Genomic DNA, 25,007 nt, shown 5'->3' with positions numbered 1-25,007 from the left:
CATTTAGCCTGCAGAGGGCGCTTTGAAACTAGAAATCCAACTTTGCCTCTGTTTCAGTAACCTCCTCACTTTGTGTGCTTGAATATGAAAATATATCAAGTGATTTAGATACAAAAGAAATTTTAATATTTATTTCAAGATCATGTCAAGTGAAGTTGTCTATCTACAGTTTGAAACCAAACACAATGAGAACGAAAAAATTACCATTTTGTGCAAAACATATGCATTTCACAGAATACGAAATCGAATTAAATAAATCAGGCACATGATGTTTTACAACTCACAACCAGCATGAAACAGAAGACTTTTTTTAAGATAGAGAAGCAATTTACTCAATACAGACTTTTAATAAACCACAATAAATACACATTTCATTATATCATTCGTAATAAATACTGGAACATAAAACCAAACACAGGATTCCCACATGGATGTCATCATATTAGCCTTCTCACACTGTATGCTTTGGCACAGTTAATCAGAACTATTGGCTTTGCCGATGCCACCGATTTCCTGAAAGCAGTCCGTATACTTCCTTCGTGGCACGTGGCGTGACAGGTCCCAGCTACTCGAGTGTCGCACAAAACCAGCCAAACTCTTGCGCCGAGTCTTCTGATTATAGTGATGTTGCGGATATTTGCAGCTTGGAAGTGGGACAAATATCAGTATTCATGCAGGAGCAGGGAGCTCAAGGTAACACCAGCATTACAGCAGCGCTGTTTACTGAAGTATTGCAGTCCTCCACTTGTTGAGCAGTCACTTCAATTTCCATCTTGTCTGTGATTTTAAAGGTTATTTATACATTTCTGGTAAATATTCTTTCCGTATCTGGTTGTCATTTTTGATGGCTTACAGGACCCCAGGAGCCCTACTGTGTACTATTTGAAAATAAGTTTTGATTGTCAACCTTGAACATGTTTACCCCTTATAGTTTTAATAACTGTATATTGTTAACCAAACAAACAATGCTTAAAATACAAATATAAAGCACTGTTAAAGTGATGAAATGCCCCATCGGCTGATTTTACTAAGGATTTTCTGTAGAAGAGAAAATCTGTTTAAACCATTAGTCATACAAAACAAAAATTTAAATCTTTATGGGATTTACGTAAATAAACATCTAAGTTGTTAGACAGTATAATGTTGAAATCCCATAAGCATTACTGGCACATTTCTAGAGGACATATTTTGTCCACTAGACCAGTTACTGTTCAAATTAATTCTATTTTACTGATAAATATTTCATAGTTTTTGGACATATGTCAAAGTGTGACTTCATTAATATCCCTGTATTTAAAAAAAAAAAAAAGTCTTCACATTAAAAATCTTCTTTTATAGTGACACATGCTAATTGTGTTATTCTAAGAGTAAACAGCGGGGAGAAAACTGAAGTCATTTCAAACCAACTGCATGCCACTGGACCCCAACACAGCCCCAACAAGGCTGTGAATTGATTTTGACATTTCCATTGATATCATATTCCAAACATACAAATAAGTTTTCAGGCTTTTTCATGCTTTCCAAAACCATAGAAAAGCATATAATTGTGACGAAAACAAGAAGAAAAATGTACATTATGTATACAACACTTTTTTTTTTTTAAATATAAAACAATGGCATTTTTTCCCAAACATCACTGAGATTCCGAAAACGGCATGCGTATTGTTATCAAAACATTTACAATAAGTATACACATACTTCAAAAACAATAAATAAATTGACAATAAGCCTTTTTTTTTTGCACATTTGACACATATAGCAGACATAGAAAAGTTCCATCTACAGTACAATATCTGCTTAAAACTAGAACTTTACATCTGAAATTACAGGATACATTGCACAGCGTGACATAAATTATGCTTTGATGTTTTTTTTGATACGTTCGATTTTGCAGTTAAGCACACGATGTACTGGAGACAGCGAAAAGCACCTCAAAGCCTTTTACATAATGAACTTGTGGCTTTATAGTTACAGCTGAAAATGCATTACGGCGCAGTGAATTGCTTTGAAATTTAAGGTCAGATAATCCAAAAAGGCCATGATCATGTTCCTCTTGAAGACGCAATACTACTTAAAGAATACTTAAAAAGGCGAGGCACACTAAATGGCTGTGACCTCAGGGCAGTGGTCTGGTAAAGGCAGGTTCTTAGTGTTGTTTGCTAGTAAGGTCAGGTCAGAATGTCCGTTGAGACTTGACTCTTGTGGTGGCTGCTCAGTTGTCATACATGAGTTGTGACTGCTGTAGGAACTCTGATTGTTATTGTTCAGGTAGTTTTGAAATGGAGCCTGGTTCTCGTTTTCTGCCTGGTCCTCAAACGCCGCTTTGGACAAAACTTTATTCTTCGGGTCAGGTGTATAACAGGTCAGCGGGGTGGTAGGGGCACCACCGCTCAGAGTAAAATGGTGATTGACTGCGTATTGTTCTTCAGCATGATTAGAGTAGTCTGTGTACTGCTCAGCAGTGACGCTGAAAGGTCTCTGGGCCACGTTCCCGTTGGTCGTACTAACTGGATCTTGGAATGCCAAGTTTTCCCCATAAGGTTCACTAGGCTGGCTGGTTTGGCCGTTGGAGATGGCGCTCGTGCCCCCCAGCTGATAGTACTCAGCCGGAGAGGAGTTCATTAAATAAGTGTTCCCATTAATGTGGTTGTCATGTCCCACAGAGCCATCACTGTAACACAGCACAGAGGATAAGGGCACAACTTCGGTATGAGAAACCGACGGTGTCGTCATGTCGTCTTCAAAATTCTCAGACTTCTCTTCATCATCGTCGTCCCCCTCCTCGTCCTCAGAGTCGCTGTTAGCCAAGCTTTGTGTGCTGGAATCAGACAGCCCGCTGCAAACGCTGCTACTGTCCTCCTCATCGTCCTCATCTTCGTCGTTTTCCTCTTCCTCCTCCTCCTCGTCCTCTTCATCTTCTTCCTCGTCTTCATCATCTAGTGTCTCCTCCATGTCGTCTGCAGCTTGAAGGTGCATGCTGGCCGCCTGTGGAACTGCATCTGACAGAGAGTACTCCAGCCTGTGCTGTGATTGAGCAAAAGGGTTTCCACTTCCCAGGTCGCTTGCTTCGCCGTGGTACCCGTTGGTTGGGGACGGCTGCTGCTGCTCACGACTCTTCTCCAGTTCGAGTTTCATTATAGTGTGCAAGAAATGCGTTCGGACGCGAATGGGATTGAATTCCACTCTTCCAGTTGAATTGCTGCAACCTTCTTTTGTGCAGCCACATGGAAATGACATACGATCCACCTGAAAGCAGAAAAGCAAAAAAAATGTACAGATTTTGTTTTAAAATAACACGTAAGCAAGTTCTTTCATGTAGTCTATAAATTATTCATGTAAGCACATTCTCTTTAAATGGGCCGCATGTTTTTTTTCTGTTTACAAGTCAGAAAATAGAACATGAGGCTATAGCATGTGTGTCATAGGATTTACCTGGCATTTGATCCCTGCAATGCTGCAGGCGCAGGTCTCAGGGTCACAGAAAACCCTGCAATCACAGCCACAGTCCTCTCTGGACATGCGAATAGCCCGAAGTTCATGTTTTTCTTCCACATCAATCTTCTTTACCCCAGAGGAGCGCAGCAGTGCCCGACGCTTTTTAGTGGTAAGAGGCTGCAGGAAGAAGTACTCGTCTACTTCTGTGTTGTCCAGATCAATGTCATCATCAGATATGTCCTCTGCTGTGAGTGTGTTGGCCTCTTCAGACTCCACTGTGCCATTCTTAGTCAGCTTTAAAAACAAAAAGGAAAAAATATTCAAGCACAAATAATAAGCTAAACATCAGCATCAACAATCTGGTTTATTTGAAACGATAAATCATTCAGGAAAAATTCATCACAAACAATGACATCTGCTGAATGTAGGTCATGAAATCCACAGTAAAAAAAAAAAAGATTTACAGGTAGGATTTTGTTCAGAAACGAATAAAAATGCTTTCACCTTAAGTTTGATTGAGTTGAGTTTCTCCTCCTTCAAGTGGTCTCTGAGCATGTCTCTGTGGATCCTCTTCTGCTCTAGGGCAAATTCACCCACGGAGTACTGCCTGATCCAGCTGTGCCTGCTGGACATGCCCAGTGTGCTGCCTCCCTGGCTGGGCACGCTGGTGAAGCCCTGCCGTCGGCTGAAGTAGTACACTGTCACATTCTCAAAATGCACCCTTCTCGTCCGCAAGCGCTTCTCCCTCTTTAATATTGAGTTAGCTGAAAAGGAAAACAGGAAGTCTGAACACAGTACAGTGTATGCATGCAATTCTTGTTTTTGTTGTAAAATGGTTTTGATAATTAACTTACGCCACGTGGAAAGGATTACAGCTCTACTTCAAGAGCTTATAACTGCTGATTTTTTCAAATATATTTTTACCATTTTTTCTGCTAGAGTAGAACTATTTTACATCCATGTAAAATAGCCTCTCTCTTTTATATGTCTACATCTATCTATTATATAGAGAGATATAGCTATAGATGGATATAGACATATAATGTCGTGAATTAGCACAGATTTTCATCATGTCTCTGTGCTTCCACTTGGCATGCAAGTCTTTAGTGTGTCTTTTTAAGGAGTGCTCTACAAGGGGGAGGTGCAGAGAAGAGGGCAACACTGGAGCATAAATAATCCCCTGCCTGGCCCAGAGATGGAGAGAGCTGGTTCACAGGAGCAGTGTTCCCAGTATTCACCCCCCTATCAGACAGACAGGACAAATAGAAACCATCTGGTTCCAACAGCTCTCCACCCCATGCAAAAGCAGACAATGCATTTCATTACACGTGTAGAGCTAAGAGAGCAAGACTGCTGAGAAGAGCAGAAGAAGCGAAGAGTAGCATTACCTATAAAAACAATAGATAAACAATTAAAAGATGTTAAGAGCTATGTAATCAGATTTCATATGATGAATATATTTCATATATGAAATTTGTCCTAACAGGTCTTCTTTTAAATGCCCCAGACTCTGATCTGACTGTTTCGTAGACACTCTAAAAGAAACAGACTACAGATGTTTTTCTTCTTCTCTGCCCAACACCACAGCAAAGGATGTAAAGCAAAGCCACTCAGGACTTAAGTGTTTCATCTGTCTGCCAAGCTACTCAATCACTACATGCATGTTACTTCACAAGAGCGCTGTCTCCCAGTGCGCAGCTCTCTTGTTGCTATTAGCTGACCTTCGAGGCCCCGGTTACCGGCGGCTGCGGTTGACACAGAGGCCAAGAAGAACCTCAAGAGATGCAGTACAAAACTTCTGTCTCTAAACTCCCTTACTGAGGAAACGGCCCCCGTCCCTATGTATGTCATTCATACACGCAAAAAGGCATCATCAAAAACTCTTATTTCACATTGTTTTCTTTCTACCTGGCTTACCTTTTATTTATTTATTTATTTATATAGCACCATAATCCCAACAACACACACATCAAAACGCTGTATATTGGAAGACCCAACAATAATAGTAACACCAAATTAACCAAGTAAGCAAACTGCAGAAACACAGGAACACAAACATGCTGCCCAAATGTGGCTCTTTTCTTTTTTAAGAATCACATTACTGAGATTTTTCAGCCAGCATCTGAATGTTTTCAATATCCCCCGAAGTATTAATGACCTAGTATTGTTTAATCTATTTCATTCACATTCCATCGCATGTCTTTAACCGTAAGATTCACATGTGCACCGTGTTCTTTATTAGAAGTGACTTCAGTATCCTTTGAAACCTGGAGAGGAGACGTGTCTTTTGTGATAGGTTTCTCTGAGACTGATTTCTTTTATTCAAAGTCGTTTTTGAGCCCAGACATACTGTGAGATCTTTTAACAAGGGGGCTCCTCTGAGTCACCTATAAAATCTCAGCTCAAAATTATATTTGCATTTCTTTAGTGGCTTCTTCATTTCACTTGTCTACTTGTATCTCACCCCTATCCTATTAATATTGGACTCTAAACTACAGCTGAGGAAACTCATTACTTGACTTACAGAAAAATAATCTGCAAATGTTTCAATGGATTCATCATAAAGAGGTAAATATTTTAAAGTGCATTTGATAATTTCATCTTTCTGTCTAGAAATGTGCTGGGGGGTTTGTTATTTACATATATTTTGAACTGAATATGTTTTGTTTTTGCTGATTTTATATTTTAAGAAAAGACTAATAAAGAGTTACACTGGGATCTAGAAATTGTTTTATCTATTTTAAAGACTAAACAATTAACTGATCAGTCAGCTGATTTCAAACAATTAATAATGCATAACCCACTATGCATGAGTCTGTTCTCAACGGGGCTGCTCTCATTAAAAACAAACAAACAAAACTAGATTGCAATAAGCAATCATTATTTAAAACAATAATCTTGTTTTTAGATACGTTAGATAGATATTGCATTTACATGTGCAGCACCAGTAATGTTGCACTCATGCAGCTTGATACAAAATCAGCTATTTCCTCTGGCTGGGCCAGTACACTGATGATGTTACTAATGAGGGAGGCTGCTTGTGCATGCTTCCCTTTTATTACAGCACCAGACTCTTTGCCTCCTCTCCTCTCTAATGCACAGCCATGACTGTAAATTCATATTACATTCCGCTATCGACAGACATGCACATTTGTCTTCTTTGAGCAGCATCCTGCAATAACTGTAGGCTGCAAAATAAGGCTGGCTCAGATTTTGCGTAAAAATCCCTTTCAGTCCTTTAGCTTTGTCTATCACGAGGCAAAATGAAAACATTAATCTTACTGTCACTGAATATAATGCACAAATTTAAAAGATGCAGGCACTCACAGGTGAAAGGGCCTGAAGCAGAGGGGTTGACACTGTCGCTGCTATCCCCACTCTCACTGTAGGAGACCTCATCATCAGACTCCCGCACGGAAGAGCACGGGGAGGAGGAGGCTTCCACCTCCTCAAATTTCCTCTTCAGTATTCCGCTCATGGCCCGCCGCATCTGCACCTGAAACCGACAGACAGCAGAGGGGCCACACATTATTTAACATCCAGTTCGGAGCCCTCATAATCTTCAACTCGCTCAATTAGCAACCAGCCAGACTCTCCCACCATCACTTTTACTCAAACATGCACAAAATCTCCACTGCCACTGTCTCAGCTCCCAGGCACTCTCCTGGCAATTGATCACTTGGCACAAAGGGGCAGAAAAAGAAAGACGAAAGCTGCGAATTATATACTATGTCTTCCTTACAGGAAGTTCATTCCACTCTCTTTGATTGAGAGGTTCAAAAAAAAGAGAAAATGGACCAGCTTGTCTAGCGTTTTTACTTCGCAGGTTGAAGTTATGTACAATATGCAAAATCTAAGGTGTCTGCAATTTAATTGCTGCTATAAAACACAGAAGTGATTAAAAATATATGCACTGGTCGAAAATGATGTCTTTCTCTTAAAAGAATACACTAAAATTTTCACTTACATGGGATGTGGAATTTTAATACAAGTGCAAACCCAAAGATGTTCATTTTCATGTACAAGTATGAGAACAATTTCATGTCTAGTTTCCAGTCCCCTCTGTACTATGGGCTAATCGTGCCGCTCTTGTTTTCCTCCATCACTTCTGTTTTCCCACACGTTCAGATTCACCTCATTCAAAAATGTCAACATCGGTACTCTGGTCCAGTAAGCTACCTTCTTCAAACAAAACTTAGTCCTTGGTCTATAAAGTCATTGTAATCTGTCACACTCCCTTTCAAGACGTCAATCGTGCATCACTCTTCCTCTCCTTTTCCACCTCATCTGATTGTCCACCATCAAAATCTAGACCCTGGGACATCCAGTCACTATCTCCAAAAACCCCCTGAAAACAATAAAAAAAAAATTAAAAAAAAAACAACTTCAATTTTGCATGTTCCAATTTCCTGCATAAATTGTTCCTCTCTTCAAAATGCTCTGCCCTTATTTGGAAAAAAAAAGAAGGCTTCCTACAGAGGATAAAGAAAAGGCCTCAGGTGAATGCAGTTAGAGCCATCGCGAATTGGAGTGAAAATCTATACTGTGAAAAGCTAACTGCTGAAACAATGTTGAAAAATGCACTCTGTAATCATGCATCATAAAGCACCGCAAAGATATTAGCAACAATGGAATAATAGACATGATCACTGCAACAAATCTTCCAGAGAAAGCCGCCACAGCGCTGCTATGTAAACATGTTTTAAACATGAGCTCTACAGTAATATTGGACAGCAATGTTGTGCACAGTTTGTTATCTGCGTGTAGGTTCAGCTGGCTGTTTGTGGTTAGCATGTCATGCTGTGTTGTAGTGTTGCAGACCACTTCAATGTCAACTGAGAGGGTCCATTAACTCCCCTGAGTGATGATGCAATTAGACAAATAAACAAGAACAAGCTCATCAGTCAAATAAAATAAAACTAATTATGATTACAGAAACTGGCTCTACGACACTGCAATAACTATCAGTTTCTCCTTTTTCCTTCTTTTTTTTTGATAAATATCCTGCCATTATTCTTTAGTGTGTAATTAATGACCTGCAACATTGTAGGACTTGTTTAGTGGTAATCAGTATTTACATGACATTGATTAGGAACGACATTTTAACATAGTAAATTACTTGTTTTCCCTGCTTTAACAGCAGTAGTTGGAACGTCTTGTCACATTTCAAAATAAGGCCAGTGAAATAGTGCTGCAGTAGCACAGCAAGGATTGCTATGACTGGCAGCTTTTCCCTTGCTGCCTTTCTCTCTGAGAACCTGGAATCAGTAAAGACAGTGTGCATCTTCACCCAGTCCCACTCCGTCTATCTGCCAGAGCAGCTTGTGGGGGAGTTCCATTCACAGACAGCCTCAGTGTTTCATCTGGGCTCTGCTATCAAATCATTACAGATGCAAATGCTGCCTGAGAGACATGCTGCCTGTGAAAGAGGTGCAACCCAGAGAGGACTAGCACTGCCAGCAAGAGGGTCATTGTTCCCGGGAGGATGTGCTTGTTCAGTGCAGTGACATGGCAACACCAGCATTTGGAGAACCTCCAGAGTCAACAGCTCTACCTACAACTAAGGAATGTGAGGCGTCCTCCATCTGGGAGAATGTGAAGAGGAGAGGAGTCAGTCAGGGTAACCTCACTGAAAAGATTTCTCACCAAAGAGAAATATATATTTATTTATTTTAAATAGAAATGGGAGCCTGTATCCTGAGCTTGTAGATTTAAAAAAAAAGAAAAAAAAAGAAAAGTGAATGAATGGCTGACAGGAAACTCAAGATCAAAATACTCACTTTTATTACAAGAATAAGATTAACTGAAGACAGACTAGATTACACGAGCCTGCCCTGTGATATTTTACATTTTCATTAACAGAATCTGCTGGTCTCAAATCAAAAACAGCAAAGAAACTGGTTTATTTCACAATCCACTTAATTTGTCAGCCAACAGGAATGGAAATTTCCACCAGAAATGACCTGTGCAATTTTAGTCCATTTTCTACTGAGGGTCCTAATTAGACACTATTGTTGGAAACCTATTCGTATGCTTAGCCCATAGATAAGGCTGCACTAGGCTTTGATACCAAAAGTGGTTTCCATGGAGATTCTAATGTACTCTCACAACTAGTGCTTTCCCATATGGCAATGTTTCCAGTCTAACATACTGTGTACAATAAAACTCTGACGTTAGAGAATGAAGTTAATATTTAAGCAAATTCTGCTGATGCATTTATACACAGTTTCTCCTTCAGACGAGTGTATAATAGTTCATCTGTATTCAGCTGTGATAGCATGAAAAGTTAAAATCTTAACACTGCATACAAATGACATCATAAACCACAGAGCTGTGGGTAACATGGGGTGAACCTCTCTCATCGTGGCTAAATAAAAACCAGAGATGGTTGCTGCTCTCCAACAGCTCTTTCTTTGTCTTCACTGTTGCCTTACCACTAATCATGGCTGGGCAGCACACACTATGGTACAAGAGAGAAAATCCCAGAGAAAATAATGCAGCAAAAAAGCCAGCTTGGAAAGCCCCTCCCTGTGTTTGCCTCTGTCGGCACACACATCAACTGTGGAACCCAACTCTTATCCTTAATCAGCTGCGCGCACAGCACTGTAGCACACTTGCATTATGAATACAATTATTTACCCATCATCATTCACAAGGTTCCCACAATAACAATAAGCCGATTTGACAACGCAAAGCTCAAAACACTCATCCCAAGTGATGCCAATAAGCCTGTGGCATCTGGAGCAAGTCATGACACATCAATCCTACAGTGGCCACATTTCACTTCTGTGCATGGCCTGCCCCCTCACAGGAACAACTGACCTGTATCCACTGGCTGAGTGTGACTCCGTTCACCTCTTCTCACAGCAGTACAGCAGCACAGTCACAAATGTGGCTATTCAAAAAAAGTGAAACATGATGAATGAAGAGAGTCCCATTTTGTTTCAGTCCACTGACTTGCAACGACCCCTGAGCTCCACAGGCATGAGAAAAAAGGGTGCAGGAGTGTGAGACAGACTGGTAATTTTCCTGTTCTGACTGCACTGTCGGTACCGTATGCTTTATTGTTGCAAGATGACAGTCTATCTCATTTTAACTGCCTCTCTCTCTCTCTCTCTCTCTTCTTCTCTTTCTCTGTCTCTTGCTGTCTTTTTTGGCCACACAAAGGCTCATTAGCTGCAGCCGGCTGAAAGGCAGGAGCCTGACTGGAGAAGAGTGGAGCAGAGCAGAGGCAGTCTGTGAGATCACATGGGTGGGATGTCTGAGAGAGAGAGAGGAGGGGGGAGGGAGGGAGGGGGAGAGAGTCAGGCGTGCCTCTGCTCCTGCTGTCTGCAGATATTTTTACCAACATGAGCTGGAGAGAGGAGGGGGCAGGGAGCAGGGAGTGAGGTGGGAGAAGTATGAGGGGTAAAAAGAGTAAAAAGGAGAATGAAAAAATATGGGAGAAATTTATAAGGGTCGGTGGTGTGGTGGGGGGGGCTATGTGAAAGATGCTGGCCAGTGGGAAAATGGGATGGGGGGGGGGAAATGCAGAGAGCATATCGAGAAGGGAAGGGTGAGGGGGAGAAGGATAACGAGGAAGAGGTGGAGGGAGGGAGAGACGAAAAAGAAACAGAGTGAGGCAACAAAAAGGAAAAGAGGAAGTGTTCAATGCCAAGAACAACACAGCAGAGAAAGATGGGAAAAGAAAGCATTAAGCTACACAATCAAAATGTGCTGATTTGTAAAGACTATCCTGGATAAAGGTAGCAAAAATAGATCGTTATCTGTCTGCAAGTAGCTTGGAGCTATAAAGATGCTGTGTACCTGAAAGAGGCTGACAAGTGAGATCCACAGGAAACAAGATTTGTCAGTGCTGTAGAGAGCGTGCTCCTAACACTTCCTATGCCAGGAAGTTCTGCTGAAGAGTCAGTGAGGCCTCGGCTAGTGCAGTCGAGGAGCCAAAACATCATTCTCGCACTCAAAAGGATCGTATGTCAACATAAAAGTCCTGCACTTCCTCTTACGGGATAGTTTTAAGACAAGAGGCTTTTTTCCCTCCCAGATAATACAGTATCGAGATCGTAAAACAAACAGCTATTTCTGGACACAAACCCCACATACAGTGCAGTGGAAATAATAGTATGTTATAGACTCTGAAAATCTACAACCACAGGACAGACAAATGGTGGAAATATTGAGTTAGCAACATTGTTTGCATCATTGACAATATTAAAGAAATCCTCATACTCCTCAGCTTTTTTAAGCTATGAAGTGGATATTATTTAAATACTGAGTTAGTTTATACAGTTTCAATTAAACTTATTAGTTGATAATATCACGTCAGTGAGTTTCTGCTGTTTCTTTGATGTGAATTCAAGGAAACAGAACTAATCTGCTCCTGCAATTTTTTGTATCGTCATCTGTGTCCTCGCTGAACCTCAGCTTGACAGCACTGTGCTCCTCCTACTCTACAGATCTGTTGTCTCCTCACCTCTTTCTTCCATACTCTGCCACATTATTTTCATGCACATTCAAAGACCACAATTGGTATTTTATGACTTTTATAACTATAAACTCACATACTACTTAATAAGGAACACGTTTTGTTATTGTATAATGTTTTGGTGATGTTTTAAGACCTGATTGATGATTTTTCCCTTACCATATAACATGCTACACTATGGAAAACAGCAGTAGCTGCATTAGTAGTAGTATTAGAGTGATTACACTGAGGATTGATATTGACGGTCAAAATCTTTTTCTAGAATGGAAGTGGTCATTGAATTGGCTCTTTTTGTGTGTATGTGTAATATATATATATATATATATATATATATATATATATAGTTACTTACTGCAGAAAGGAAGCCAGAGGAAGAGTACCAACAGTGCAGACTTCAACAATGCACTCAGAGATTACAGTTCGCCATTATGGTTGAATTAGAAGGACCAATAAACAAGCAAGCATTTTAACAACTGCACCAGTAAAAAGGTACAAGTAACACACAGACACAACAACAGGGTGACCTGTTCAATCTAATAAACCCAGTAAGACCACAGTCTGGTGAAAAAGCAATATTTCTAATTCTTAACTGCCTTCTTCTAAAAGCAGGACAACAATAAGAACGTTCATTCATTTTTAAATCTGTCATTTTATATTTTGCTGCCTTCATTTTCCTTGATTGAGATAAGTTTCTCATTTTTTAAAACATGGATCGCATCCATTGCATGGTTACTGTACTGAACTGGAAAACTGCATCTAACCGTATATGCTCTTCTTTGATATAAATGAGCATACTAATGGAAAGCCTGAACTACTTATCCTCATACTTTGTTAAATATAAAAATGATTGCTCTGCTAACGACTCTGAGAAAATAAATGTCAATGACTTGGCATATATTGTTATATTGATAGGTGGGCACATGAGAAACACTGATTTATGCCTGCTGGCATCGAATTCTGTGTTGCAAAGCAAGTCTTGAAAGCAAAGCTACTAAATGTACCATCTTTTCCATTGTAACTTAAAAAACATCGATATTAATATATTTCTGTAAAAGAGGCAAGTGGTGATATACCTACATCAGGTTTTATCTTATTCAAATCCAACATGAATTTTAAATAAATCACATTTACACCTTCGGTATTTATGTATATATATATATTTTTTTAAATTAAAGTTCTTTTACAATACCAGAGTATACTACTTCTACCAGTGGGTGTAATATCTATTTATTAATAATAAAGCAAGATTCCTCTCTTAAACAAAAGCTTTACAAAACCTTTGACATATTTCATTACAGTGGTTTACTCCATCAATTGATCCATTTTCTTCTGCTTATTCAATTTACGGTTGTGGGGGGTCTGGAGTCTGTCCCAGCTGTCACTGGACGAGCGGCGCAGTACATTCTTTACAGGTTGCCATTCTATCACAGGGCTAACACAGAAAGACAGAGAATCATTCACGCCTACGGCCACTTCAGAATCACCAATTAGCCTAAAAGTCATGTCTCTGGACTGTGGGAGGAAGCAGGAGTTCCCGGAGAGAACCCATGCGCACTCTACACAGAAAGCCTCAGCCACCCAGTCTATTCAAACCCTGAAATTCCTTGCTATGATGGGACCACTAGCCACCTCATTACTCTTCTATCATTGCTAGAATAAGTAACCTGAAAACACTGACACAGCAACTTATAAAAATCAGGACTTCTTCAACCTGGATGCCATGGATGTCTTATCTTTGCAGCATGTTTAGCTATATTTTCTACTTTACCAGCTTCTTTCTGAAAATGGGAACAAAGAAACTAACCAACCTATCCCATTTCCAAATTTTGTTTTTGTTTTGTCAGAACATAACATGTCATAACAAAATACAAGTAATATTTTGGCTGCAACAATAAAAATATGTCCTATTGTTATAATTCATACACATACAATTATTAGTTTTAGCTGTTCTTATTATCACTTTCTAGAGAATGTTTCATGAAATATGCCATTTACAGCCTTATCTATATTCCTTTAATGATTTACCCATGAGCATTATGGATACTGTATATGCTCTTCTATTACATAAAATAAGCCACAGAGTTGGCATTTGTTACACCATTGCACCAGTGGTGGTGACCTATATTTGCTATGACTCCAACAGCCTTTTTCATTTATCTAAATGTAGGAAACTGAAGAATAAAAGAAACTGAAAAAAAAAAAAATAATAATTTTATATATATATATATATATATATATATATATATATATATATATATATATATATATATATATATATATATATATATATATATATATATATATATATATATATATATATATAAGTATATATAAAGTCCTGCTTTAAGTAGGCAAATCACTGTTGCCAGGGCCTTGCAGACAAGACCTGGATATGCATGTTTTCAGTTAACATCCAACATTTAAAACTAACAATTACATAAATTCTTCAGTAATCTTACTAAAACATTTGGCTTTGAACTGTCTGTCTTCATGAAAACATATCAACAATTCATTGGCAACGGTGGCCATGAATCACAACGTTTATTTGAGGAAAATAGAGTGAACCAAGGATGAATTATTGCACCCACCTTGTTCATCACCTTCATCATAGTCATTATCCTTCTTGGCACCCAACAGAACTATTTCACAGTATGTTCAAATACATAAAGACCAGATGGTTGATTCTTCAGCCTGTCGAGATCAACAATGACCAAGTATCTCCCTCAGGTGTACCAGCAGGGCAGATCACAATGTTATCTACTGTCATTCACAACAAGCACTTCAGTGCTTCCATTTTGCTTTTCCAAAGGCAAACAACAATAAAAACAATATGTTGAGTAGATTCAAATTTTCAGTATAGCTTCATATCCAAGTAGTTAGCAGTTTGCCTCCAAAGCTAATACTGACAATTGATGTGAGGGTGCATAAGCAAGCACTACCACTGTTATGTGTTGCAAAAAGAATAAAGAATAAAGAATAGCAAGTCACCCTGTACGCAAGGTGTCCCTCAGGGTTCAATTCTAGGCCCCCTGTTATTTTCACTTTATATAAATGACTTGCCCAATGTGTGCAAAAATATGGACACGATTATGTATGCTGATGATACGGTAATTTTTACACAAGCCAAAACTGCTGATGATGCAGCCCATCAGCTTTCATTGGCATTACATGATTTACAAAAATGGCTGAATGACACATGCCTGTGCCTTAATGTTAAAAAGACCATGTCAGTGTTTTTTAGTAAACCTAAAAGAAAAAAGTTTGCTTGGGTGCACAAGAACTAATTAATGTTGAGGAATTTAAGTATTTGGGAGTGCTACTAGACTCAAAATTATCCTTAAAACACGTTAAAAAAGTGGTAAAAACTATAAATGTTAATATACAGAACTTTAGACATAACCACACATCATTAACAGACACAGCGATTACATTCCTGCACTCTATGATACCGGCTCATATTGAATACTGTATTACAAGTTGGTCTTATACGAGCTTTGCTGCTATTGGGCCAATCAAAGTATGCTACAAAAGAGCATTGAAAATATTAGATTAAAAAAAAAACAAAAAACTTTTTCATATCACCATTGTCAAATTTTAGATAAATACAAGTTTCTAAATTTTACCAATTTCAAATTATTTAAGATTGCCTGTCTAATATACGAAGCTATACGTGGTCTGGCGCCTCCACCAATAAGTGATTTTATTAAACAAAAGTCTAACAGTGTTGCCGGGTCTCGACTGACTCGAGCCACTGTTAGAGGTGATTGTGAATTGACATTTAGACGGACCACCTTTTCACACAATGCTCTGTCATATCAGGGAGTGAGCTTCTGGAATAGTCTTCCACTGTCAGTGAGGGAAAGTACAAGTCACCCCTCTTTAAGAGTCACTTAAAAGGGCGGCTGAGGGACACACAAACATGTGATCATGTTTAATAATCATGCTTTATATTGGACGTGAAAAAGAGTTAGTGTATTACAAAAAGGGAAACAACTATTAGTGTAATGGGTCAGTGCAATATCAGGACAGTCAGGGCATGTGCAATACTGGGGTTTGTGCAATATAATTGATGTGTTTCCGTTATTGTTATCTATATTGTCCTCTGTGTCCACTCTTCTTGTCATTGTTTGTTCTAGTATAATGTGATCACCGCTTTTGTCCTTGTCACATGACCTGTAAATAGTGTCTCTGTATGTTTTTACTAACTTGTGTTTAACACCAACCTGCCAGAGGGTCTGCAGATGGAAATTAGTCCAAGGCTATAATCTGGCATATTTACATTTGTTAAAATGTTCATTAATATGTAGTGCCCCTCTTTCTAAATAAAATAAAATAAATAAATAAAATAAAAAGCGTAGAAAGAAAAGTATTTGCTAAGAAAAGACAAAATGAAAAAACACCAGATAAGGTAGGTACCCCACTCACATCTGCAAAGAATGCAAAGATCAACGCACCACGAAATATGCACATCGGCACTGATGGAATCACTGGAAAAGCACATCTTAATGGAGAATAGTTCATAAAGAAACAATACTGAATGATGGATGACTCCAACAGGCAGCAGCAGACAAGGCAGATCGATGTTACATCACCACCACATCTGCAGTGGAACCCATAGTTTCAACGCAGAATAAGTCTCTCTTAGTTGATTCGTGGAACAATTTGTATTAGCACAATACAGTGTACCACAACCGGTTGATTAAGGTTAGACTGTGATTGTCATTTTGACAGTCTTTTCTAACAACTTGACTTTTCTGCAACTTAACTACTTAACCACTGAGTGACATGCATATGTAAGTTGAAGGAGATAATTACCTCTATATGCAAAGAGCACACACCAAAGATTAATAAAGAAAAACTGAAACCAAGATCCAAAATGGTACACTGTTCATTTCTATGACTGCTCAGTGGGCACATACACTGAAAAGCTTTTTTAAGCATTTTTGAGCTTTTATGTTTTGTGGTATACACAGAAATGTCCCGTGGCTGTTCTACTTACTTACAGTTTTACTGGAATCAAAATGATTACAGAGTGTAATCAGTGCAATAGCCAGTACAGGCCTTTTTTTATAATAGGAGTTGGCAGAAACCAAAAAGACAAGTGCAGATTGGATTGACAATAGTCAAGAAGCCAAAAATGTGATTCTTGTGAAATGGCCAGATAATAAAGTTATATAGGCTAAGGCTAATTTTGACAAAAAGCTGCCTTAATGACACATACACATACAAAGGTTGCCAAATGGGTTAATAGGGGAAAGGTTGGGTGAGTATAGACCGCATATACGCTAGGAAATCTTGCTTTCTTATTCCGTCTGCATCCATAAAATGCCCATGATATTCAATATGGCTGGTAGCATCACAGCCTACTAGAATTTCCGCAGTGATGAAGTCCACATTTATACAGCCCAGATGGCTTGGCAGATCGTTTTATTCATTTTTTTTCCTTTCCATCTTTCTTTCTTGATTATCAGATACATTTATTTTCATTGCAGCAAACTCTGTCTGGGTGACTGAGGGAGCATTCCAGCAGAACCAATTGAGGGGGATCACAAAGCACAGAAAAATCCCGAAACCACAAAAGATCCTCAGCCATGCAGGCAGTCTGACGTTGTGTTCGAAGTCATCTATCACTGGTGTCACACTCAACCATAAACGGCAACCTTGAAACAGAGAAAGAAAGCTTGGCAAAGAAAGAGAGAGGAATAAATAGATAGAGGCAGAAAGAGAGAGAGACCAGGTCTCAGCTGGACTCCCCTGAGGAGAGGCTGTGGCCTGGATGATTATACAGCTACAGATGATGTCAGTGGAGGATCCCTGCCACCGAGTGACACAAACGCAATGCTCACATATTCCTATTTTTTAAAACGTTTTCTAGATTAGAGAATACAGTAGAATATTTTTGTGTGGGGTGAAGTGTCGTTTGTCCTAAATAAACACCCTCAGTAATAAACATACTAATTTCCATTCTGTACTTGGAGACCACACAGTCACGGGGATCACACACCAAACATAATCAATACAGTGGGTGGTTAGAATAAAAAAAATTAAAAAAAAGAACTAAATGTTAACAGAAAAAGAAAACAAGTCATTATAAGTTGTCTTTTTTATATAATGGAACTCTCTTAGATCATGGAGCTGTTTAACATATAAAAAAAATGATGTGCAAACGCTGCAGTCAAGCTTGAGCTTTGTTATATTTGCAGTTGGTCTGCCATGACACAGGTTAGGTGCAGAGCAGTAAGCAAACATCTCATAATTTTTCCATTGCGGTGCAATAAAGGTCAGGTGGACAAATTTTGCAAATAATTGATCCGTTGTCAAATAGAGTCGTTCGCATTCTCAATCATCTTTGAAAGACGTACACAAGAATGCACATGAGGTGGGGAGAAAAAAAAATATCCCCAATTAAACACAAGGGAATTCGTTTAAGGAAATGTTGCGACATCTACAGATTTATGCAAATGAGACTTCGCATGCGCTCTGTACATTTGTTAACTTGCACTTGCCTCGGGCTGCAGACAGATCTGCTTCACACACATGAAAAAAAAAAGGGGGGGGGGGGGGGTGGAGTTAGAAGAAAGAGAGGGGAAAGGCAGGGTAAGGGGAGAGGGAGTGTAGCCCACTGCTCAGCACTCAGCACACGGAGGAGCTACAGCCTGGTGATGCCTGCTGCAGCCTCTGCAGCTACAGTACAACCCGATGTTGGGAATCATTGATCCGTTCTTCCTCCTTGTACAAGAATACAGGAAGCATGGATCCTGATTAAACGCATGGGTCGACAGAAAAGGGTGCTCTAATGTAGCACATTTAAATTGCACCACTGTTCAGTCACAAAGAGGTGGAAATAATTGGCAGTCATACGAATGACTGTAATTATTATTGTTGCAAATTACTGTTGGGAATATTCTAGGTATAGCTTCATGGGAGCTTCACACCAAACAGTATTAACAGTGTTTTAATAAAGCAAAACTACAGGACTGAACTGAAATTGAATCTTTAAGAAAACATCTCACGATAACTCCTTTTGTTGTTGTTGTTGTTTAGTGTTAATGATCAAAACACAGCACAGCAGACAAGTATGAAGACGAAGACGCTCCACATTCAGACTGATGTTTTGATTTGCTGTAATTCAAGTCTCACGCAGTGGAGGCACAATCAGGTACCCTCACCCTCACGTCAATCACAATGATGAGCTAAATTATTCATGCCTCTATATTTTATTTATGACTGTATTTTCCCATGCCTCCTGAAAGTTCGCAAAAGCCGGTTTGTTGGCAGACACAGAGCTGCCGAAGCATTTCATAGAGACAGGGCTGCTTTTATCTTTCACGCAGGCTGGGAAAGCTGTGGGATGTGGAGTTCATATTCTGCAGACAAGCCTTATCATTTATATATAGCCAGTATCATGTTGAGATCTTGAATATTTTTTTATATGCAAAACATTCACTGTTATCTGAGAAAAACGGTTAAGTAGGCCAGCTTTGAATGCGATTACTATATGCGGTGACTTTGAGTAAAAGAAAAAAAAAAATGACACAAAATATCTCTTGATAGAAATATGTATTAATTAGCATCCAGGATACACACCTAATTAAATTATGTTTTAAGGTATTGTTAGTTAGGATTATAAATTCTTATATAACACATTTAATTTATAATATATAGTTCAAATAATATATCCTAGCCTTTACTGAGAGTAACTCCACTACAGACATCCATTCACAGATGCTGTCTTATGTACACCAGTTCAACTGTTATTAAACACAAATATCTAATCAGCCAATCACATGGCAGCAACTCACTGCATCATGCAGCAGAAGACACATCGTTTGCCATTCTTATCAGCTAAAAACAGGGAACTGAAGCTACAATTCAGACCAAAATTGGACAACAGAAGCTTGACTAAATGTTGCCTGGTCTGATGAGTCTCTGAAGAGTTCTGCTGCAATATTCAGATGGTAGTGGTGTAATGTGAGGGATATTTTTTTGGGCATACTTTGGCCCTCTTAGTACCAACTGAGCATTGTTTAAATGCCACAGCCTCTCTGAGTACTGTTGCTGACCATCCATCCCTTTATAACCACAGTGTACCCATCTAATGATAGCTGCTTTCAGCAGGATAAAGCACCATGAAGCTCAAATCATCTTATCACAGTCCCTCCAGCAGAGCATCTTTTGGATGTGATGGAACCATAGATTTGCGTCATGGACACGCAACCAATAAATCTATAGCAGCTCTCTATAGCAATGCTCTCATATCAGTATGGACCAAAATCTCTGAGGAAGTTTTCCAGCACTGTGCTGAACGCCACAAAGAATTCTGAAGAGGGTCCAGCTGGTACTAGCAAAGTGTACTTAACAAAGTGACTAGTGAATGTGTATTGCTAGTCACATGTAGTTCCCACCTTTTGACATAAAAACATTTATATTCTAGATTCTGCCATTCACAATTATAGGAACAGATAATATGCAAATGATTTAAACCAGCTTTATAAGCAAAAATAGCACAAAGACACCATATTGGGTTTTATATGTAAAATACATGCTCATGCAGTATGGTGGTGCAGTGGTTAGCACTAATGCCCTAGAAAAAGAAGATCCTGGGTTTGAATCAAGATGCCAGTTAGGGCATTTCTTCATGTTCTCCCTGTGCCTGTGCGAGTTCCTCAGCCAATCACACCACTCCAAACACATGCTTGTTAGGCTAATTGGTGATTCTGAATTGACCATAGGTGTGCATGCTTGTCGGTCTCTGTGTTAGCCTTACAACAGACTGGCAGCCTGTCCAGAGTGTACCCTGCCTCTTGCGCTGTGACAGGATTCGGTTCTACTGCAATCCTAAATTGTATAAGCAGAAGAAAATATTTGGATGGGTGCTCATTTTAAAATTGAAGCCAGCAACACATTTCTCACAAGTTGAGAAAGAGCCAACAAATCACACAGATACATACCTGATGTAACTATCAGTAAACAAAGCTTGTAACTACATCCTCAAAACACTCCAACAAGCAAAGAAATAAATATAAATATAAGTCATTCATTTAAAAATTATGGAGGCGCTCTCCCCACGAGAGGTTGGCAATATCCCATAGTTTAGAAGTCACTGCTGCTATGTGATGGTGCGTTAGTGCGTATAGGAGGGGCACTTTACTGTACACATATGTGATAGCACCAGGTAATGCTGAATTATATCAAGCACATATGCTGCCATCCAAATGTCTTATACAAGTAAGGCCTTGCTTATTTTAGTATGCGGGACAATACCAAAGCACATTGTGTGTCAAGGTGCTAATCCAGCCTGTCACCTGTCAGCCATTCACAATATTATGAAATGAAAACTGCTCCAAAGGACTGCTGAGCTTTCGAGCAGCTGAAAAGCTATATCAAGCAAAAATAGGGAAACATTTTGCTTTTAAAAGTACAGGAATTGGTTTCTTCAGTTCAGAGAGATGATGCAACACAGACGCAAACATGCCAAAGTCTCAACTTTAAAAAACTTTTTCTTTTTTTCTTTTTTTATTAAACATCACCATTTCTTAATTTCTACATTTGCTACATTTTTCCACCATTTTCATGTAAACGTAGCCTCTTAATGATTTGGAAATGATTGTTTTCTCTTTTCAATTGTCGTTTTACATTAAAAAACAGCATTTATTTTCAATTAAAACTGAAATATATCCTGTAGTAATAAAATGAAATGTAAAGTTAAAGCACATAATTACAGGCTCACTTAATTCACTTAATTCTGTTGAAATGGCTGCGTTCACACTGGATATATAAAAGCATTTATGCAATGGTTTACTTTTCACTAACAAATAAAACTCATTAAGCCAGAAAGATGCGTCTTCTTTTTTTTTTCTTGACATTCGATTAGCTGGCGACAGACAAAAGATTCCAAATAGGTGTCATGGCAACATCTCAAGAGAGCACAATCCTGAACCGTGAAAACTCGGCACAGCGCAGCCAGGAAGGAGCCAAAGACACACACAAAAAAATCACTTCAAAAGCTTCTAAATTGGAACCACAAACCCTGCTGAGGGACACAAAGCTGCTATGTAATCTAAAAGGTTGATATTAGTTCAGACTCCATTCTTTCTATACAAGCTGTCGATGTTATGATTTAAATTCTGTGTTTGTGAAGAAGAGAGGCATCAATTAACACGTGCAATTAATGAAAAACACATTGGGAGGCAGAATTACTGAGTAAGCCAATTGGTTTTTGTTGCCAGAAGGTAAACTGTGTATAACATACAATAAAGACACCAAAAAATGTTACATTTTCTAATTCCTGCAATGTACACACACCTTTTATATCTTCTGTTTGTGTGGCAACTAAGGAAAGGCTGTCTAGTGTGTCCGTATATGGTAAATGAGCTGCATCAAGATGTAGTTTATGTATAAAGTAATGTATTTATTTTGAGAGTGTTATTTTAAATTTAAATTTAGTGTTTAGCCTGATGGGAATGGGAGGGTGAAACAGATATTTTTCAGATATTTCGGAAACCTTGGAAAATAGAAAAAAAAAAGAGAGAAAGAACTGCACATAGTCCAAAAATTACGATGTTAATGAAGAATGAACAGGAATGAGAGGACTGAAAAGCAAAATAATACATTTCGAATTTCAGCATATTCTTTGATTTTTGTTTAACAAATACTTTTTAAAAAACCAACAACCCACAAACTTGTTAATCCTCAATGCAACAGCTTAGAGTTTGACCCTTAACCCAACTCAGAACATCTCGCCTAACCTTAAGGTCAAATTTAAAGCCACAAATTCTTGCTGTTAAAAGGACACAAAATAGATTTAAACGTGCATGTGAACTTTGTGTGCAGACAGCTCACCCACACCAGCCTCCTGCTGAGAGACTCCTCTAAGTGCTGCTAAGCCATCACACCTTTCCTGCGAATCTTCAATGGACTACATTTACTGTTATCGAGCTTTAGCCATCTGTGCTACAGTATGTAATACCAGCATGGCTGAATCAGTTATTCAAATAAGCCAGCTTAATGATACAGCTTTCCACAAGTAAATACATCTACTTAATGTTTCAGTGTCCTTTCACTCTGTGCCACATGTACTAATTAAATTCTGTTCCTCTGAGGACTGGATGCTGATCGTCTGAAACAGATGGATTGAGGAAGAAAAATACACAGACACAAGAAGAGAGGCCCCATTCCCCAAACACACACTCGCACACATGCACACACACACTCACACAAAGCCCACCTCCTCACCTTTCAGATCTCAACCGCAAATATGAAAAATGGTTGCATGTACAGTACATGGCCGCATGCTTGGACACGGCTACAAACTTGGACTTAAGACTAAAAAAATACTGGCAGATGAACAATAAAGAAGGCTGTGCTGGATAATGATGCTGCCATGTTCAAGTCTGGTGTAAAACAAAAAATCTGACAGTTCAAATAAGAATAGATTTGCATTACATACAAATACATTAGAGCTGCATGGTGAGGTCTTTGTTTGCTCTTTTTGATTGGTGATTTATTGAGAAAAAATAAAGACGAAACATGAAAAATAGCATATTCTATAAAGAATATGTCCCCTTTTCATCACAGTGATATCAGAGGCATCTCTCTCTAGTATAAACCAAAGAGAATAGCGCAGCTGTCTGTATTCACTAAACACTGTTGTCTGCATCAACATCACATCATATCTTGTTATTAGAGGGTCTTTTGTGGCAGCATAGCAACAGTTGTGCGAGCTTTGAGCACCGTCTATTTCACAGGCACAGATCCAGTATGTTAATGTGTTGTGAAAACTGGCAATATGATGTTTCAAATAGCATAAGCAAGATTTTCTCTTACCTTTAACTAGAATATCAGACTGCAACGACCCGCTTCTGTTCTGTAAGGAATAAAGACGAGAGATGTGCATAGTATTTGATCCTCTGCAGCAAATCTAATCTGTCTTTAGGACAGCTAGAAAATCTATAGAGACTGTACAAAATGTGCCCTTAAGAAATATGTTTTTATGGAGTTTGCTGTATCATCTGATGTAAAGTGCATCACAATATTTACTATTTTTTTCTCCTTTCTTGTTGTTATCACACCAGCCGTACACAGGCTTCGCCAGGGAAACTTTGCCATATCAGCACTGACATATGAATGATTGACAGAGCTTTATCTAAATCTCTTTGTGAGCTACTCTTTCCTTTTATAGTTGGGAGGCAGAGGGGAGGTGGGGGTATCCCTGGGGAGGAAGGAGGGGAAGAGCCTGGCTGCCTCCCCTGCCTGTTCTGTACAAGGCTCTGCAGGGGACTAGACTCTCTTCCTCTAGCAGTCCACATGAGAGGACAGTTGGCCATATACCAGTCTGCCTGTGTTACCCACATGTGCTCACTCAAAAGTGACGCACAAAAAGGAGCTCATAGTATTTTTTTTTTTTTTATCTAAACACTGAGCTGAACTCTTTGTGCGCAAAACGTTTGAGCAATAAAATGGACACCAGTTTAATTTGAAGAAAAAGTATTAAATCGCTCCTAAATTTTAATGGCTATTTAGTTGTAGCAGATGTCCTAAGCAGAGTGACTGTTGAGCTGTGATGCCCAGTGTAGTTAAACAAATGTACCATCCAGTGCACTGACAAACAGCTGGCAAACGTAAAATCGTCAATTTACCTCAGGAAATAGTAAAAAGACGCGAGCAACAAATATAATCCGTCTGTCCGTAATTTCATCAAATATGCAAGTGTTCAAATATAGGCCTGTTACCTGTGATTGATAATACTCACCATTCATTTCGTTACTATCATCAGTATCCAGTCAGTCAATGACGCCCTTTTCTCAATGGATTTCACAGTTTTGCCCCCAGCACCATGTCACGGCTTTGCCTCTGCGGAAATCACCCACCAGTGTGAGACCGTTAAACCCGGCCCCGGATTCCCGAATGATACTGGAAGTATCGGCACAACTGAGGTGTACAGCGGTGCTTAGACAGGCACTCCTTCCGGCTGCTCGGAGAACAATGGTGCAGCATCAGACTCACAGCTTCGCGGCCAACGTGACTTACTCCGTCCAATCAAGGTTTTATAAACCAGGAATCAGCCGCAGAGCGCTGCTGCTGCCTG

General features: G+C 39.1%; 1 protein-coding gene across 3 annotated transcripts; it reads right to left on the bottom strand.

Moving 5' to 3' along the window:
* Positions 1-103: 103 nt before the first annotated feature.
* csrnp3 (cysteine-serine-rich nuclear protein 3) lies at positions 104-24,955 on the bottom strand. Of its 3 annotated transcripts, XM_026144157.2 has the most exons (6): positions 24,672-24,955; positions 23,747-23,786; positions 6,763-6,931; positions 3,940-4,199; positions 3,433-3,729; positions 104-3,246 (listed from the first exon to the last, which is right to left on the bottom strand). In XM_026144157.2, exons 3-6 carry the CDS (start codon positions 6,923-6,925, stop codon positions 2,101-2,103), a joined length of 1,866 nt encoding a protein of 621 aa, XP_025999942.1. In that variant the 5' UTR covers positions 6,926-6,931; positions 23,747-23,786; positions 24,672-24,955; the 3' UTR covers positions 104-2,100. The 3 variants fall into 3 exon arrangements, with proteins under 3 accessions (XP_025999942.1, XP_025999941.1, XP_025999943.1); XM_026144156.2 differs by lacking the exon at positions 23,747-23,786; XM_026144158.2 differs by lacking the exons at positions 23,747-23,786; positions 24,672-24,955 and adding an exon at positions 10,258-10,637.
* Positions 24,956-25,007: the final 52 nt, after the last annotated feature.

This window comes from Astatotilapia calliptera, chromosome 16, assembly GCF_964374335.1.
Source record: "Astatotilapia calliptera chromosome 16, fAstCal68.1, whole genome shotgun sequence".
Lineage (NCBI taxonomy): Eukaryota > Metazoa > Chordata > Actinopteri > Cichliformes > Cichlidae > Astatotilapia > Astatotilapia calliptera.
This window is presented reverse-complemented; position numbering and strand designations above follow the sequence as displayed.